This window comes from Sinocyclocheilus grahami, unplaced genomic scaffold, assembly GCF_001515645.1.
Source record: "Sinocyclocheilus grahami isolate Dianchi unplaced genomic scaffold, SAMN03320097.WGS_v1.1 scaffold691.1, whole genome shotgun sequence".
NCBI lineage: Eukaryota > Metazoa > Chordata > Actinopteri > Cypriniformes > Cyprinidae > Sinocyclocheilus > Sinocyclocheilus grahami.
Genome location: NW_015505870.1, coordinates 225,396 through 240,585, shown reverse-complemented (window position 1 = coordinate 240,585; position 15,190 = coordinate 225,396). Strand labels below are relative to the sequence as shown.

The 15,190-nt window shown below is 36.3% G+C and overlaps 1 protein-coding gene across 1 annotated transcript in view; it reads right to left on the bottom strand.

Moving 5' to 3' along the window:
* The window catches only part of LOC107559541 (RNA-binding protein 20-like), a 55,858-nt gene that overhangs the window by 39,792 nt on the left and 876 nt on the right, over nt 1-15,190 (bottom strand). Inside the window, exon 3 of the mRNA XM_016243402.1 lies at nt 4,149-4,285. Coding sequence (XP_016098888.1) covers nt 4,149-4,285 — 137 coding nt within the window. The remainder of the gene's footprint in view (nt 1-4,148; nt 4,286-15,190) is intronic.

The following is a 15,190-nucleotide window of genomic DNA, read 5'->3' as shown; positions in this document are numbered from 1 at the left end:
TTCATCTTACATTTACATATAAATATCAGCAACCGCATTACATGTTATATTTTTGTTCGGTTTGAACCTCTGAATAAAAAATTAAATGAGCCAAACTATATGAGCCATAAAAGCCTGATGTATCAAAAATAAAACTCAAAACACTTTTATTTCATGTCATGCTTTACAGAGTTGCGTTATTATTTGTTGTGGTGTAAAAATGAAATGAATGATGAAATAATATAATCATTAGAAGTTACACATGCTTAGGAATACACATCGTAATCATTATTTTCCAAAAAGTTTTAAAAAATATTTATAAAAGAAAAAAGTACCATAACTTATTACTTTATTACACATGACATTTTACAACCTGGACCAGATTTGCCTTGTCATAAAAAGGTCAAACCATCTGATATTTACTGACCTGGACACAATCATGAGGGTCTCAGGCTCTATTAATCTTGGTTGCACCACATGACTTTCAAAAATTAATTAAACAATCTCAATTGTTGGTTGAACTATTCCTTTAAAGGAGTTCCCTGAGGCAGGGTGTACATTTTCGTGTTGACTAGGCAGAACCAAAATAGATTAATTGGCCGATTTGCAGGCTAACTGGTTTTGAAATGCAGCTCATCGCAATGTCACAATGAATCAAGTTGACACAAGAGAACATTTTCATCTCTGTACATATATTTATATATATAAATGTATACATATATTTATAAAGGGCGGTGCTTCCAAACATAAGCAGATTATATCCAAGTTCAGGGCAACATTCTCAAGGCATCCATTCCAGAATTCTTTGCCCCGCCACCCCACACTACGCCCCCTGACCGCCCCAACTACCACCACCCTGTGAGTGAGATCTGTCCAGAGCTTGCGTAGCATTTTACCATCTGTCAGCACCATCAGCCTGTGGGTGCCAATCACGCCCTGTCACTCCCCAGCGATACCACCTTCCTCAGCCAATCACTGCAAAGAACTACCTAGAAACATGTCCTCCCCTACCAATCAGGATCCAGTGCCTCATCCACCTGTCTCTGTCCTCACATGGAAATATATGCATGCCTAAATGCACTTACACATACACACGCACACTCAGAAAGATATCCGAAGTTCCTCTTCGCACGTCTTTTGAGCTTGAACGCACACGATTTCCAGAGTGAAATAAATGACAACTTCTGCTCCTGAAGATCTACCCTTCTGCAGTTCAGTTCTAACTCTAATCAAATAGTGCGTCGGAAGTCATGTCGGAAGACTTATTTACGAGTTGAACGCACATGAACGGAACCACAACATTGTAATTACAACTGGGAAACTTAGGATTTTCTTTAAGCCCCATGTTTCTGGGTTAGGGGTGCGTCAGTTTAAAAAAAAAAAAAGTTTTAAACTTGCATGTACAAAATTCCATAGCATTGTACAATTATGGCACAATATATAATGATTCAATTTACAACACCATGAATTGAAAAAAAAGAAGCAAAAACACACCCCATGCACATTCTTTATTCATCATTTTGTAGATGTAGAGTTAAAAAATCTTGTCGACTTCTATGCAGAAAAGGTAAATCTCCATCTCGCTCCGACCAAAGCGATTTGAATGCACCTGACCGTTATTACGACTTCCAAACTCGTAAATACGAACTTCCCAGGAGGACTTGAACACACTATATATCAGCCAACTAATCAAGGCCTTCTGGTTCAAGGTGGTTTAAAATACTTAAAAAGAGAGTATCCATTAGTATTCCCATTCTCAAGCCAATCCATTAGCACACCAGGGACCAGTTGCATAAACATAGCCACTATGTTAAGACTGTGTCTTAGAAACTATAGTTTCATCAACGAGTAGCTAGCCAAGAGGTAATCAGACTTACTTTTTGGATTCAAATAAGACCATTCTTCCTTTTTATAACTGACTTTAAAAAAGTCTTAAAGGAAAAAAAAAATTGATTTAAGCGGTTTATGACCCCAGACTTTTGGTCAACCGTTTAGGCCTTACAGGAGCAGTTTGTTGACAACTGGGATGGTGGAATGTAGCATTAAATTGATAGCACATCAATGAAGACAAATGGAAAATACTGACTTTATTTCAAACCTTAAGAATCAAAGATATGGCTGGATGCATTACAATCACAGCCAAAACACAAATTATAGAATATCTATTCTATAATATCTCTCAGCAAGATGCATTATGAAAAAGGCAAATGGCCACATGTGTACTCCACAGAACGGAAACATTCTTTATCAAATGGCCATTACTGTAATGACTGTAAATACAGAAGATTACAGAAAACCCGTGAACAGCTGCCACATACTCAAGTAAGTTGGAGGACCTGTGTGAAAATCACTAGTAAAAAGGGGCCGCACTGGTGTTATATCCCTACTGGATTTAATAAAGACACGCAGACTGTCAGAGAAGACAAATGAGGAAGTGGAGGATGTAACATTTCTGCCGTTGTAGTGCTGGCAAAAAGACAGACGCCACAGCTGTAAGCAGCCGAATGGAGTTTGTGCCAGTGTAGAAAGACTTCATATTATCAAGAATATACTTTAAGAGATTATTTCTTCCACAGAACACAAAAGAAGATATTTTGAAAAATGTTGCAGTGTCTTTTTGTCCATACAATGTGGGTTTGGAGCTACTGGCTTTCATTATAAGGACAAAATGGATAGATGACTCGCATTCACTGCAGAGGAGCCATTGGTGAGCAAGTGATGGAATGCTACATTTCTCCAAATCAGTTCCCATGAAGAAGCAAACTCATCTACATTTTCCTTAAAGGGTTAGTTCACCCAAAAATGAAAATTCTGTCATTAATTACAGTGGTTGAATCAGTGGTTCAACTGTAAAGTTACGAAGCTATGACACAGTAGAGACGAAAATGTGGAATAAAGTCGTTATTTTTGTTCTTTGCGCAAAAAAGTATTCTCGTAACTTTACAGTTGAACCACTGATGTCACACAGACTACTTTGTCGATCATCTTGGTACTTTTCTGGACCTTGAACGTGGTAGTTACCTTGCTGTCTATGGGAGGGTCAGAGAGCCCTCATATTTCATCAAAAATATCTTAAATTGTGTTCCGAAGATGAACGAAGGTCTTACGGGTTTCGAACAACACGAGGGTGAGTAATTAATGACAGAATTTTCATTTTTGGGTGAACTATCCCTTTAAAGTGTGACTCGAGCATCCACATTTTTTTGGAATCATTGCACATGCAAATAAATTATGTAAAAATTCGATAGAAAACTAAAGTTTCTAAAATTTTAGCTCATGAAATGCCTTTATTATGTTTTAAAGCATATTGCGGATGAAGTTCACACATACACGCACAATGAGCTTGCACTTTGCACTTCTTTAAATAAGCCCTATTAAAATAAAGTTAGTGCTGCAGTAAAGCCTGAAAATATCACTGTTTGGCAGGCTGCCTGCTTCACATCTGAATCATCCCACAGTCACACACACGAACATACATATTTGCTTAGTTATCTAAAGAGAAAATAACAATTAAAACAAATATAAATAGAATGTGTGTGTATGTATGTGTATATATATATATAATACAGAACAATTAAAAAAATTTAAATAGATTTTTTTTAGAATTAAAAACAATTTTACTTAGTTTCTTATTTAAAACTATTATTATCTATTTTTAAGTATTGTTTTTACAAATAAAGGCATTACACACATGCCTTGATATGTAGGTCCTTTTAAATGGCCATCAGTGTTGAACGATGCTTTTATCAGGCATATGATGGGGCCATGCTAATCAAACCTTCATCCCTTGAGTGCAACTAATTAATTGAATTTAGAATCACAGTCAAGGGGCGACACTAACTTTGCATCTGGGGCCCATTTGCAGCCATTACTACCGGCCATTACGAGAGGCCCCGACATCACTTCCTCCCCACCGGGCCCATTGATTAGCCAAGATCATCTGATGAGAGGTTATAGCTGATGACAGCTGTACACTTTCCAGACCTCACTGCACTATGCCCACCTGGGGTTATGAGATGTTATTAATACATTTTTGAAGATCACACACGCACATTCTGACTCATTCACACACATCATTCCCATCATCCACAAAACTGAGAAGATACAGATTCTTCCATTTATCAGTGAGGGACACAGGCCGGCAACACAAGTCTAATGAAACTGGATACCCTCTCTTAGACACACATCCTCCATTAGACTGTCTGTCCCTGTCTCTGTCAAAGCTCTTATGAGATAACCATGAGCTGTACTGATAGCAGCAGCTGAGAATAGAGCAGTGACGGCCTTTTTGTTTCTGCAGACCACACTGGGACAGTGATTTGAGAAGCAAATGAGTGCACAAGTTATAAATCAACAACGTCAGGCTAGCTGCATTTCTAATAAAATTCTAGCCTTGTCAAGTTGGCTAAATTGTGTACAACTGTTCGGCTGTGTGTCCATCAAAACGTTTTTTTTTAGTTTTTTTTTACAGAAGCTAGCATATTTTTCCAATCGTTTTCAATGGGAGTGCCACGTTTTTAGAGCGCCTGGCATTTTTCTGCTGGCTAAAAACACTTTGGTGGGGACACATGGCCTAAGTGCGGTTTTCATGCGAAACGATTCAGAACATGTGCGTATAAGCACGTACAATTCTAGCCTTGTCAAGTTGGCTAAATTGTGTACAACTGTTCGGCTGTGTGTCCATCAAAACGTTTTTTTTAAGTTTTTTTTTACAGAAGCTAGCATATTTTTCCAATCGTTTTCAATGGGAGTGCCACGTTTTTAGAGCGCCTGGCATTTTTCTGCTGGCTAAAAACACTTTGGTGGGGACACATGGCCTAAGTGCGGTTTTCATGCGAAACGATTCAGAACATGTGCGTATAAGCACGTAAATTTTTTCTTAGCCTCGTTCTCATGTTGATAAATATGGATGATTGTAAACAAGTGAGGCAGCACGTGTTTGTAATTACTAATTAGCATAACACACGACAAACCATCTCCATATACTCAAATCACCTGCACAGCCATTCATCGCTAATCAAACGTATCTTTGCACGTTTTACAGACTCGCTCTGCATGCACAGCAAGCACCTTGAGAAATATGAAGTGCGCTGTTATCAATACCAGTTAAAACACAGTTAAAAAAACTTTTGCACTCATGTTTTACAAGCAAATAGGTGCGTATGCGTGTACATAAACCCCCCAAAACTATTAAAAATTTACAGACTCGCTCTGCATGCACAGCAAGCACCTTGAGAAATATGAAGTGCGCTGTTATCAATACCAGTTAAAACACATTTAAAAAAAAGTACTAAAACTTTTGCACTCATGTTTTACAAGCAAATAGGTGCGTATGCGTGTACATAAACCCCCCAAAACTATTAAAAATTAGAAAAAAACATGACAAAATTACTAACACTTTAACTAAAATTAAAACAAAACCAGAAAGTTGTAAAAGCAGATAAAAATAAACAAATACAAAAATAAATAAAAACTATAATAGTATCTCATTGATTCTAAAATAATGTTGTGAATATGATTTCAATATTGCATAAGAAAAATGTTATTATTATTAATAGGCTAAAATTTTTCTGAAAACTTTTTAGAATTATCATAGTATTAGTTTAAAAAGTACTAAAGCAGTTATGTTTTAAAATATCATATTTATGGAAGCCCGTTTCCGCCACTGAATTAAAAAAAAACAGTTGGATTTTTACTCGCAATTTACAACAAAAATTGCGAGTTATAAAGTCAGAATTGCAAGATATAAAGTCAGAATTGCGAGATATAAAGTCAGAATTGCGAGTTATAAAGTCAGAATTGTGAGTTTATATCTCGCAATTCTGACTTTTTAACTCGCAATTGTGAGTTTGTATCACGCAATTCTGAGAAAAAAAGTCAGAATTGTGAGATAAAAAGTCGCAATTAACTCTTTTATTTTTTATTCAGTGGCGCAAACGGGCTTCCATTAATATTTGATTCTAAAACTTCATTTGAAAAAAAAAATATATATATATACATACTACATGCATATATATATATATATATATACACACACCTTAATATTTTTTAAACGTTTTTGAAATTAATAAGGAACATTACTTTTCGTCTGATGGTTTACACTGCTTGACTAGAGTCATTCATTGAAAACTTGTTAAAAAACAGTATAAAAGTTGAAATACATTCCAGTAACTTGTTTGTTGCATCATCATTGTGGCATTTGAAAGAAACAGCAGGTCCACCTGAGTTCTTGTTCGAGTGTGATGTTTTGGGTGTTATGTAAGATTGACTGTGGGTGGACATGAGTCACCTCGACCCTTAAAATGTCTACATGACTCACTCTTCATAAATCTGCCTGATATTTACATTGTGAAGGAACACGAATAGCCCGTACCTTCACACATCCCACCCCACAGACAATCAACGCCAACCTGCAGCTGTGTCATCCTCTCAGACTGCCTCCAGAGGGAAACTTTAGCTTTTTTTGGCATCTTATCAAGTTCAGCTAATGACACCAGAAACACAGGGTTGGCTTCCCCACCGTGCTAAACGAAACAAACAATGTTTGGCAGGTGCCACTGAGTTTGAGTAAGAAGAGACGTGGCGTAGAAAGAAGCTGCTGGGAAACACTGCTAGAACCCTGTAGGAAATGTAAATTTGAACTTTAGTTGTTCAAACATGAATGTGTCTCCTCCAAAATAATAAAAAAGTATTTTGAAATAGAAATGTTTCCTCATGATAGTCCTCACGTAGAACCTTGTTAACTACTTGCATAGTGGACTAAAACACAAACACTAAAGCTATATGCTAAAGCATCAAACACAAACTTCATGTAGAACCTTGTTAACTCACACAGTTGACAAAAACACTAATGCTACTATGCTAATGCTACTTCATCAAATACATCAACTGGCATCCTTGTGGTATTTGTAGTCTACATGTAGAACCATGTGCAGTGGACTTAACAGACACCTAAACACTAATGCTACTATGGCTAGTGCCTATTTAGCAAAGAGTTAGCATCACTCTGTGATCAATATGTAAAACAAGAAATAATTGTAACTGATTAACAAACTAGTAATTAATACTCATGGGCAAAACTGACACGCTTTATGCTGTGCCCACTACTTTTCAGATCATCCCTATACCCCTTCAACTATTAATTTTGTTGCTAATATGGTGAGGAGTTTTTTTGGCATGGCCGGGTGGGTTTGTGTTACGAGGAAGATCATATGGAGTCTCAGAGAAAGACAAGCTGTCACAGGGTCTGTAAAGCCGCTGTAAAACATGGCTTGCCTGTTGCCACGTGCCCTCTAAATTAATCTTTGAAGCCCTCAGAGGCTGCAAGTATGTGTGGTCTGTTCTATGGTTTTGTGTTTGTATTAACTTTTAATTTGAAGAAATGATGTACAGAAAATCCAATTTCACCAGATATTTTACTTAAAAAAAAAAAATAATAATAATAAAGCATATTTTTGGAATACTATTAAGGTTTCTGCATATTGAAAAGACAACTGACACTTAAGCTCCACCTTAAAAACATTATTGATCAATCCAACCTTATTAGCTTTCCCCCCTTTACCTTATTAAAAAAAAAACTACATAATTTAAATGATAATAATGAGATTTTGACTGGAAAATGTGCTTAATTGTCATAAAAAAAATGTCACAATGCAAAAGATATTAAAATCCTTAATCAAATTTTCATGCATTTGTCTGTTTTTCTTCCCCTTTATGATAAAAAAGAATGGCCTAGAGATTTATTTTGCGATCTTAACTCGTGAATGTAAAGGACAGATGATATATTTAAGGTAATACTTCAGGAAACTTCCATTAAAAATCATAAAAACTGTCCAACAGTGACTGTCGATGAGAAAAAACTTCTAGGTGCCGACACTAGTGGATTATGGGGCAATTATTCCATGTATTTCGACCCTCCTCATTTATCCAGCTTGCTGAACAATAGCTACCGCGGTCTTGGCAACGATCGGTGTTGCTAATATGGTGAGGAGTTTTTTTGGCATGGCCGGGTGGGTTTGTGTTACGAGGAAGATCATATGGAGTCTCAGAGAAAGACAAGCTGTCACAGGGTCTGTAAAGCCGCTGTAAAACATGGCTTGCCTGTTGCCACGTGCCCTCTAAATTAATCTTTGAAGCCCTCAGAGGCTGCAAGTATGTGTGGTCTGTTCTATGGTTTTGTGTTTGTATTAACTTTTAATTTGAAGAAATGAAAATCCAATTTCACCAGATATTTTACTTAAAAAAAAAAATATAATAATAATAAAGCATATTTTTGGAATACTATTAAGGTTTCTGCATATTGAAAAGACAACTGACACTTAAGCTCCACCTTAAAAACATTATTGATCAATCCAACCTTATTAGCTTTCCCCCCTTTACCTTATTAAAAAAAACTACATAATTTAAATTATAATAATGAGATTTTGACTGGAAAATGTGCTTAATTGTCATAAAAAAAATAAAATCATTATATAATCATGTCATAATATCATAAAAAGATATTAAAATCCTTAATCAAATTTTCATGCATTTGTCTGTTTTTCTTCCCCTTTATGATAAAAAAAATGGCCTAGAGATTTATTTTGCGATCTTAACTCGTGAATGTAAAGGACAGATGATATATTTAAGGTAATACTTCAGGAAACTTCCATTAAAAATCATAAAAACTGTCCAACAGTGACTTTCGATGAGAAAAAAGCTTCTAGGTGCCGACACTAGTGGATTATGGGGCAATTATTCCATGTATTTCGACCCTCCTCATTTATCCAGCTTGCTGAACAATAGCTACCGCGGTCTTGGCAACAATCGACCGCTGTCGCCTCTGGCTTGCTTAGTTGGGGACACTTATTTTCTAGCGATATCGTTGACATGATTGCAAATGATTGCAAAGATACTATTTAAACTGAGCTGGATGATGACATCAATGAATTGAATGATGAACTGTCTTTAACTGAAAAATGAGTGTTTACTATTGTCATTTTGCATTATTGACACACTATTTTCCTAATTAATGCTGTTCAGTTGCTTTGACACAATCTGTATTGTTAAAAGCGCTATATAAATAAAGGTGACTTGACTTGACTTGGCCTGACCTCAGTGCAACCTGCTAGCAGGCCCGTCTCTGTTTCAGATGTGGATGAACCTTACACTGGCTTAGTATGGAAAAAGAAGATTACTCATCCAATATTGCATGTTGATCTGTATCTGAATACACCACAAATCAACCATGACTTGTCAGGGTTTGAAGTAAAGATAATTAATAAAGCGAGAATTTAGGGTCTTATACAACATCTTAGCTTTCTTTAGAAGTGTCAAGGCGCACCATATATGATTTTCATATATGAAAAAATTAATTTTTGATTTCATCAGTAACACCAACTATATAATACAATACAATACAATATAATATAATAAATGTCAAATTGGTGAATGAAACCATGTGGTGTCATTCTATTGTTAGCGGCCACCGTTCTCTGTCACCATGTCAGAGCTGCATCTCGAAGAAGTCTAGTTTTATTTGTACTGTATGTTAATCATGTGCTTTGGTTCTGAGGGCCAAGCGGCCCCGTCTGCTGACAGGAGACAGTGTTCAGGGCTCTTTGGTTTCAGTAGTTTTTAAAGGCCGTCCAGAGGAATGCCCAGCACACTTCAGAAAGTCAGTCAGTTAGTCCCATCTAGTAGATGGTACACTATTTGGATCTAAAAGGCATCTTTCTCCATTGATGCTCAACACAGCTTAAATTGATGTATTACCTGACTGAATTATCTTGGGTCGTTTGCTGATAAAAGCACATTTGTGACCCCTGAACTTTCTTTGGTCAGCCCACATCTGTTTTAGCTGGACCTAAAGTACCATTTTATGACATACTGAAGACCTGATAAGAGAGAATGTGTGAAAACACCATAAAGCGGAAAGCAACAAAAGGAATATTTAGCACAGTACTTAACACTTACAAGCCTATACTAAACCCTGTAAAGATTTCATAGAGAAATCCATACTGCTACCTAATGCGAACACATGAGGTGTTAGAAATTCAATCAACCTCAAGCTGAAACACTTATTATTTGATGAAAAAGGCTTATTCTCGATGTGTGATGGTGTCAAGTATGAGAGAATGATAATAGGTTATTTACCAGGGAACCTATTAATAAGTGTAATTATAATAATTGTCCCATTTAGCCAAGATGAGTCACAAAATCATAAACCTAAAGTTTGAGGATTTGTGCTTTAATATTATTCATTTAATTGTTTCATTATAAAACAATTTAATATGTAAATTAAGTTTAAACCATATAATATTACCTAAAATAAATGTAGTATAATAATTTTTTTATCTTGATGGTGAAGTGCATAATCTGTGCCTCCAAAATGGAACTGACTTAATTGTTTTCAAACAGGTCCCCCCCCCAAAGACTCTGCCTGCTATTGGTTAGGGAAACACATAGCTCCGCCCCAAGCTCATGCAATTGGCTGAGTCAGTGTTGCTATGCTGGGCTGGTTGGTTTTTAAAAAACACGTGTGTTTACAGTTTACAGGGGAATCAACTTACAAACGGTTTGCTTACAGTTGTCTCTGTATATTAAACTGGGATATGAGAAAGTATTTTAACATGGAAATATTATATATTTGATAACTAAAGACATCATAAAGGATTGCACAATGGGACAAAATGAGCTACAGGTTGTAAAACAAACATGCTGGATGGATAAACGCAAATTCCTGAACTGTGATGCCTGTAGATGAAAGCAAAATGCCTTTATGGTGAGCACACATGCTACAAACCACATCTTTAGACAAGAGATTTCAAAGTCTTTGGAGCGAAACCGTACACATCCCTGGCATTTAGGCATGACGGGGCTCTTGTCAGGGTCTGTGACATGTTAGTTACATGGAAAGAGACGGGGGACGATACACTGGATGCCAGGTCATTGAGGTCAACATCAAATCAAATCAAATCTGACCCCTTTTACTTTCTTTTTGTGCATAATTCATTAGTAAGCTGCAATTATAATTGTCTTTGTAATCTTTCCTAACAATGTTTGACCTGAGCACTAACCCTAAGATGCACTTTTCCAGTTTACTTTTGTTTACTGGTTGGCAATGGTTGCCAATGTGTAACTATTCCTCTCAGATAAATTTAACTGCATCAGCTAGATAAATGACTCCCAACCAGAAGTTAATGTACCTAAATAAAGAAAAAAAAACATTCAAATATAAATTTTTATATTTATTTTTTTAGAATTATATTACTCGCTGGGTTAAATTAACTAATCATGATTAATAATTGATTTCTTTTTTAAATGGGGAAAAAGTATAATGTGTAATTTTTTTTTATTTAACTTTATTGATTTACTTGATTATTTTTGTTTAAAAGTGGCTTAAATATAATTAATCATTATGACATCCAATATAATATATATTTTTTTGTTTTAGTATAATATTTTGTTGCAAAAGAGCATACAGGTCTAACATGACTTAATAATGAATGTAAATAATGACAGACCCCCCCCCCCCTTAAAGAAGGACAATATAATGGAGCTAAAAGGAACATACTGAATTAAGGGTCATTAATTGATTGGGATGTGGTGGACAAAATAGGCAAGGAAACACTGAGATAAAGTTATTTAGGGAAAGGGATTGACTTTAATGTGATATGTGATACCGTATTGTCAGGAGTTATCAGACAGACACACAATGTCAAAAGGGATTTGACATTGAACACTGAATGTACCTACAGTGGCATGACAATGATTTTTAATCCTGCCCTTTGAGGACCTTGTATTTTAACAATCAAATAAAGGCTAAATGTAGTTTATAAGCAGATTTGCCTCATGCATCGATTCTGCTCAGGGACAGACGTCCAATTAAACTTGGATAAACACCTCCTTTAATTTTAGACAATGTTTACCCAGGGACCTTTGCACTTGGCTGACGTGTACTCAGCATATGTTCGGCACTCAGCAGGACAACCACAACAGCAGAGCTCATTACATATAATTCAATCAAACACATATAGAGCTGTCAGTGACGTCACATCGAGCACTTTCTGAAAAGGGAAACAGCATCAGGATTCCCATTTCTAATTACATCAGATATAAACTCATGCAGTTTTACCACTTGGATGTGGATGAGTTGGCCCAATTTATTTGATTAAGCTACAAATTAATACATAATGCAGAGAAATTTTTCTGATGCACTTTGAAGTCATCAGACCTCAAGGTCACATATTTGGCTTACTTAAAATATAGGTTTATTTTTATATATATTTTTTTTATTCAGCTTCCCAGTTAGTCAAAAAGTAAATAATTATAAATATGAATTTAAATGTATAGGTATATAGATAGAACAAACAATAGATGAAAAAACTAACGATAGATAGATAGATATATAGACAGAATGACAGCACGATAGATATTACAATAGATAGAACTAACGATAGATATAACAAATTAACAATAGATAGATTAGATATATAGATAGAAGGAACGAACAATCAAATAAATCAATATACAAATAGAACAAACAATAAAAATAGAATGAACGAATTAACGATAGATTTTTTTTAAGTAAGTTATTTCAGACAATTATACATGTTGTCATTATATCACCAATGTAAATTTCTGGAGTGCCTTTTGCTTCTAAAATAGTTCCAAGTTCAGAAATGTCCTTTCAGTGAAATAGCAGAAGTTGCTAGTGCCATAAAACTGTCGTACATTTAACTTGTAGATTAGCCCAGTTGTTTCTACGTGTCAACAAAGCAATGAACACATGCCCAGAGGACTGAACCTCAACGCAACAACAGGAAACCCGCAATTCTGCAAAGATGGAAACAAATAAGTGTCACCACAAATAGGCTGATAGCGGTTGACACCAGCTGAGGGCCAAGCCTAACACTTTTTCACCAAGCTAACGTGCCTTGTCGCCTTGTCGACAAATCTTTTCACACTGTATTTGTTGCATTTGTCCGTGGACGTGAAGGAAATAGCACTTGTGTCGATGTCATTCCAAACACTGACACTTCCCAATTTCTTTAACCAACCAAACTGTTTTTGATCATTAATTGCTGTTAGTTTTTATCGGTGTCCATCGATCAAAGCAGCTGACAGCACCCATCTTATGGTTGCTGAAAGGGCGAGTGCTGATATTTGAGAGATCACACCTTTCTGAATAAACTCTCATGTGATCCAAGCCACAGCAGGAAACAAGGCACATTCAGACGTACTGTCTGAACCTCAAGATTTAGCCAAATGGTGTCAGAAGCATTTGGCCTTGGCAATTACGATGAAAGATCACAGAGATATCAGAAGGCGACGCAGTGAATGGAAGCATAAAGACGCTTAGCTGGTTTTCAGGTTTGCCGATGTCACACAAACATGGTTACATATAGATGAAACTTTAAAACTAATAAAAGTCGAAGATCCTAAATTAAATTATTTTCATAAATGCTTGAAGTAAACATTCCTCTCTTTGTTGATGACTATACACCTACACAACAAATTTGATTGCAGTGTTTAATTGCTTGACAACTTCATTGCCAAACATGAAGCTAATGTTAGCATCGGCATTCTGTTTCTTGTCACATGATGATAAAACCTTTTCACAAATGTTCCGAAGTCCTTCGTTATTTGGTAGCTAATTAAGTTCTTCAATGACAATCGAAAGCATCAAAGCTAACAGTGTTGCGGTTTTGCTTATTTGTACGCCATTGTCTAGTACAGTTGTTCTCAATTCCAGTCCTCTCTTCTAACAAACTGGTGATTTGAATCAGGTGTGTTAAAATGAGAGAGACATGCAAAATGTGCAGAGCGGGGGGTCACCAGGACTGGAATTGAGAACCACTGGTCTAGACCAGAGGTCCCCAACCACCGGGTCGCGACCCACTACACTCTTAAAAATAAAGGTGCTTCACGATGCCATAGAAGAATCTTTTTGTCTAAATGATTCCATAAAGAAACTTTAACATCTGAAGAACCTTTCTGTTTCACAAAAGGTTCTTTGTGGCGAAAGAAGGTTCTTCAGATTACAAAAACGCAAGAATGAGATGGTTCTTTAAAGAACCTTTGACAGAATGTCTCTTTGTGGAACCAAAAATGGTTCTTTTATGGCATCGCTGAAGCTAATGTTAGCATCGGCATTCTGTTTCTTGTCACATGATGATAAAACCTTTTCACAAATGTTCCGAAGTCCTTCGTTATTTGGTAGCTAATTAAGTTCTTCAATGACAATCGAAAGCATCAAAGCTAACAGTGTTGCGGTTTTGCTTATTTGTACGCCATTGTCTAGTACAGTTGTTCTCAATTCCAGTCCTCTCTTCTAACAAACTGGTGATTTGAATCAGGTGTGTTAAAATGAGAGAGACATGCAAAATGTGCAGAGCGGGGGGTCACCAGGACTGGAATTGAGAACCACTGGTCTAGACCAGAGGTCCCCAACCACCGGGTCGCGACCCACTACACTCTTAAAAATAAAGGTGCTTCACGATGCCATAGAAGAATCTTTTTGTCTAAATGATTCCATAAAGAAACTTTAACATCTGAAGAACCTTTCTGTTTCACAAAAGGTTCTTTGTGGCGAAAGAAGGTTCTTCAGATTACAAAAACGCAAGAATGAGATGGTTCTTTAAAGAACCTTTGACAGAATGTCTCTTTGTGGAACCAAAAATGGTTCTTTTATGGCATCGCTTGAAGAACCTTTTGAAGCACCTTTATTTTTAAGAGTGTACCGGGCCATGGAAGAATTGCTACCGAGTCGCAAGAACGTTCTGGGAAAAATGTGTGACACACTCTGTTATGTTAATGATTGTTCTAATTATTCTGTATTTTCTTTGTATGCGATTGATAAGGAGTAGCAATTTGACAATTTCATGTTAAATAAGTAAATGAAAGATTGCTCGGATCTGTCACATATTAGGAGTTAAATGGATCGCAGTTGATCCGTAATACGTATGGATGAGACCCTACCGTTCAGCACGCACGTGATTAGCAGATTAATTTGCCAGTTGGAGATCTCACAAGCCCATTTGAACTCAACACAGACCTTTATTCAATGGTCTTACCCACTATTTTTCAACTTTAAGACTTTGACATAAATGTTGTTCCAGAACCAACAAAGGGAACATTTCTTGCTTTAAAAAAGTCATAGTGACTCAAGTTCAGCTCTTTCCTGTCATTTTAGAATTTTATAGGCCTCTCCTATCGCATCTACACATCA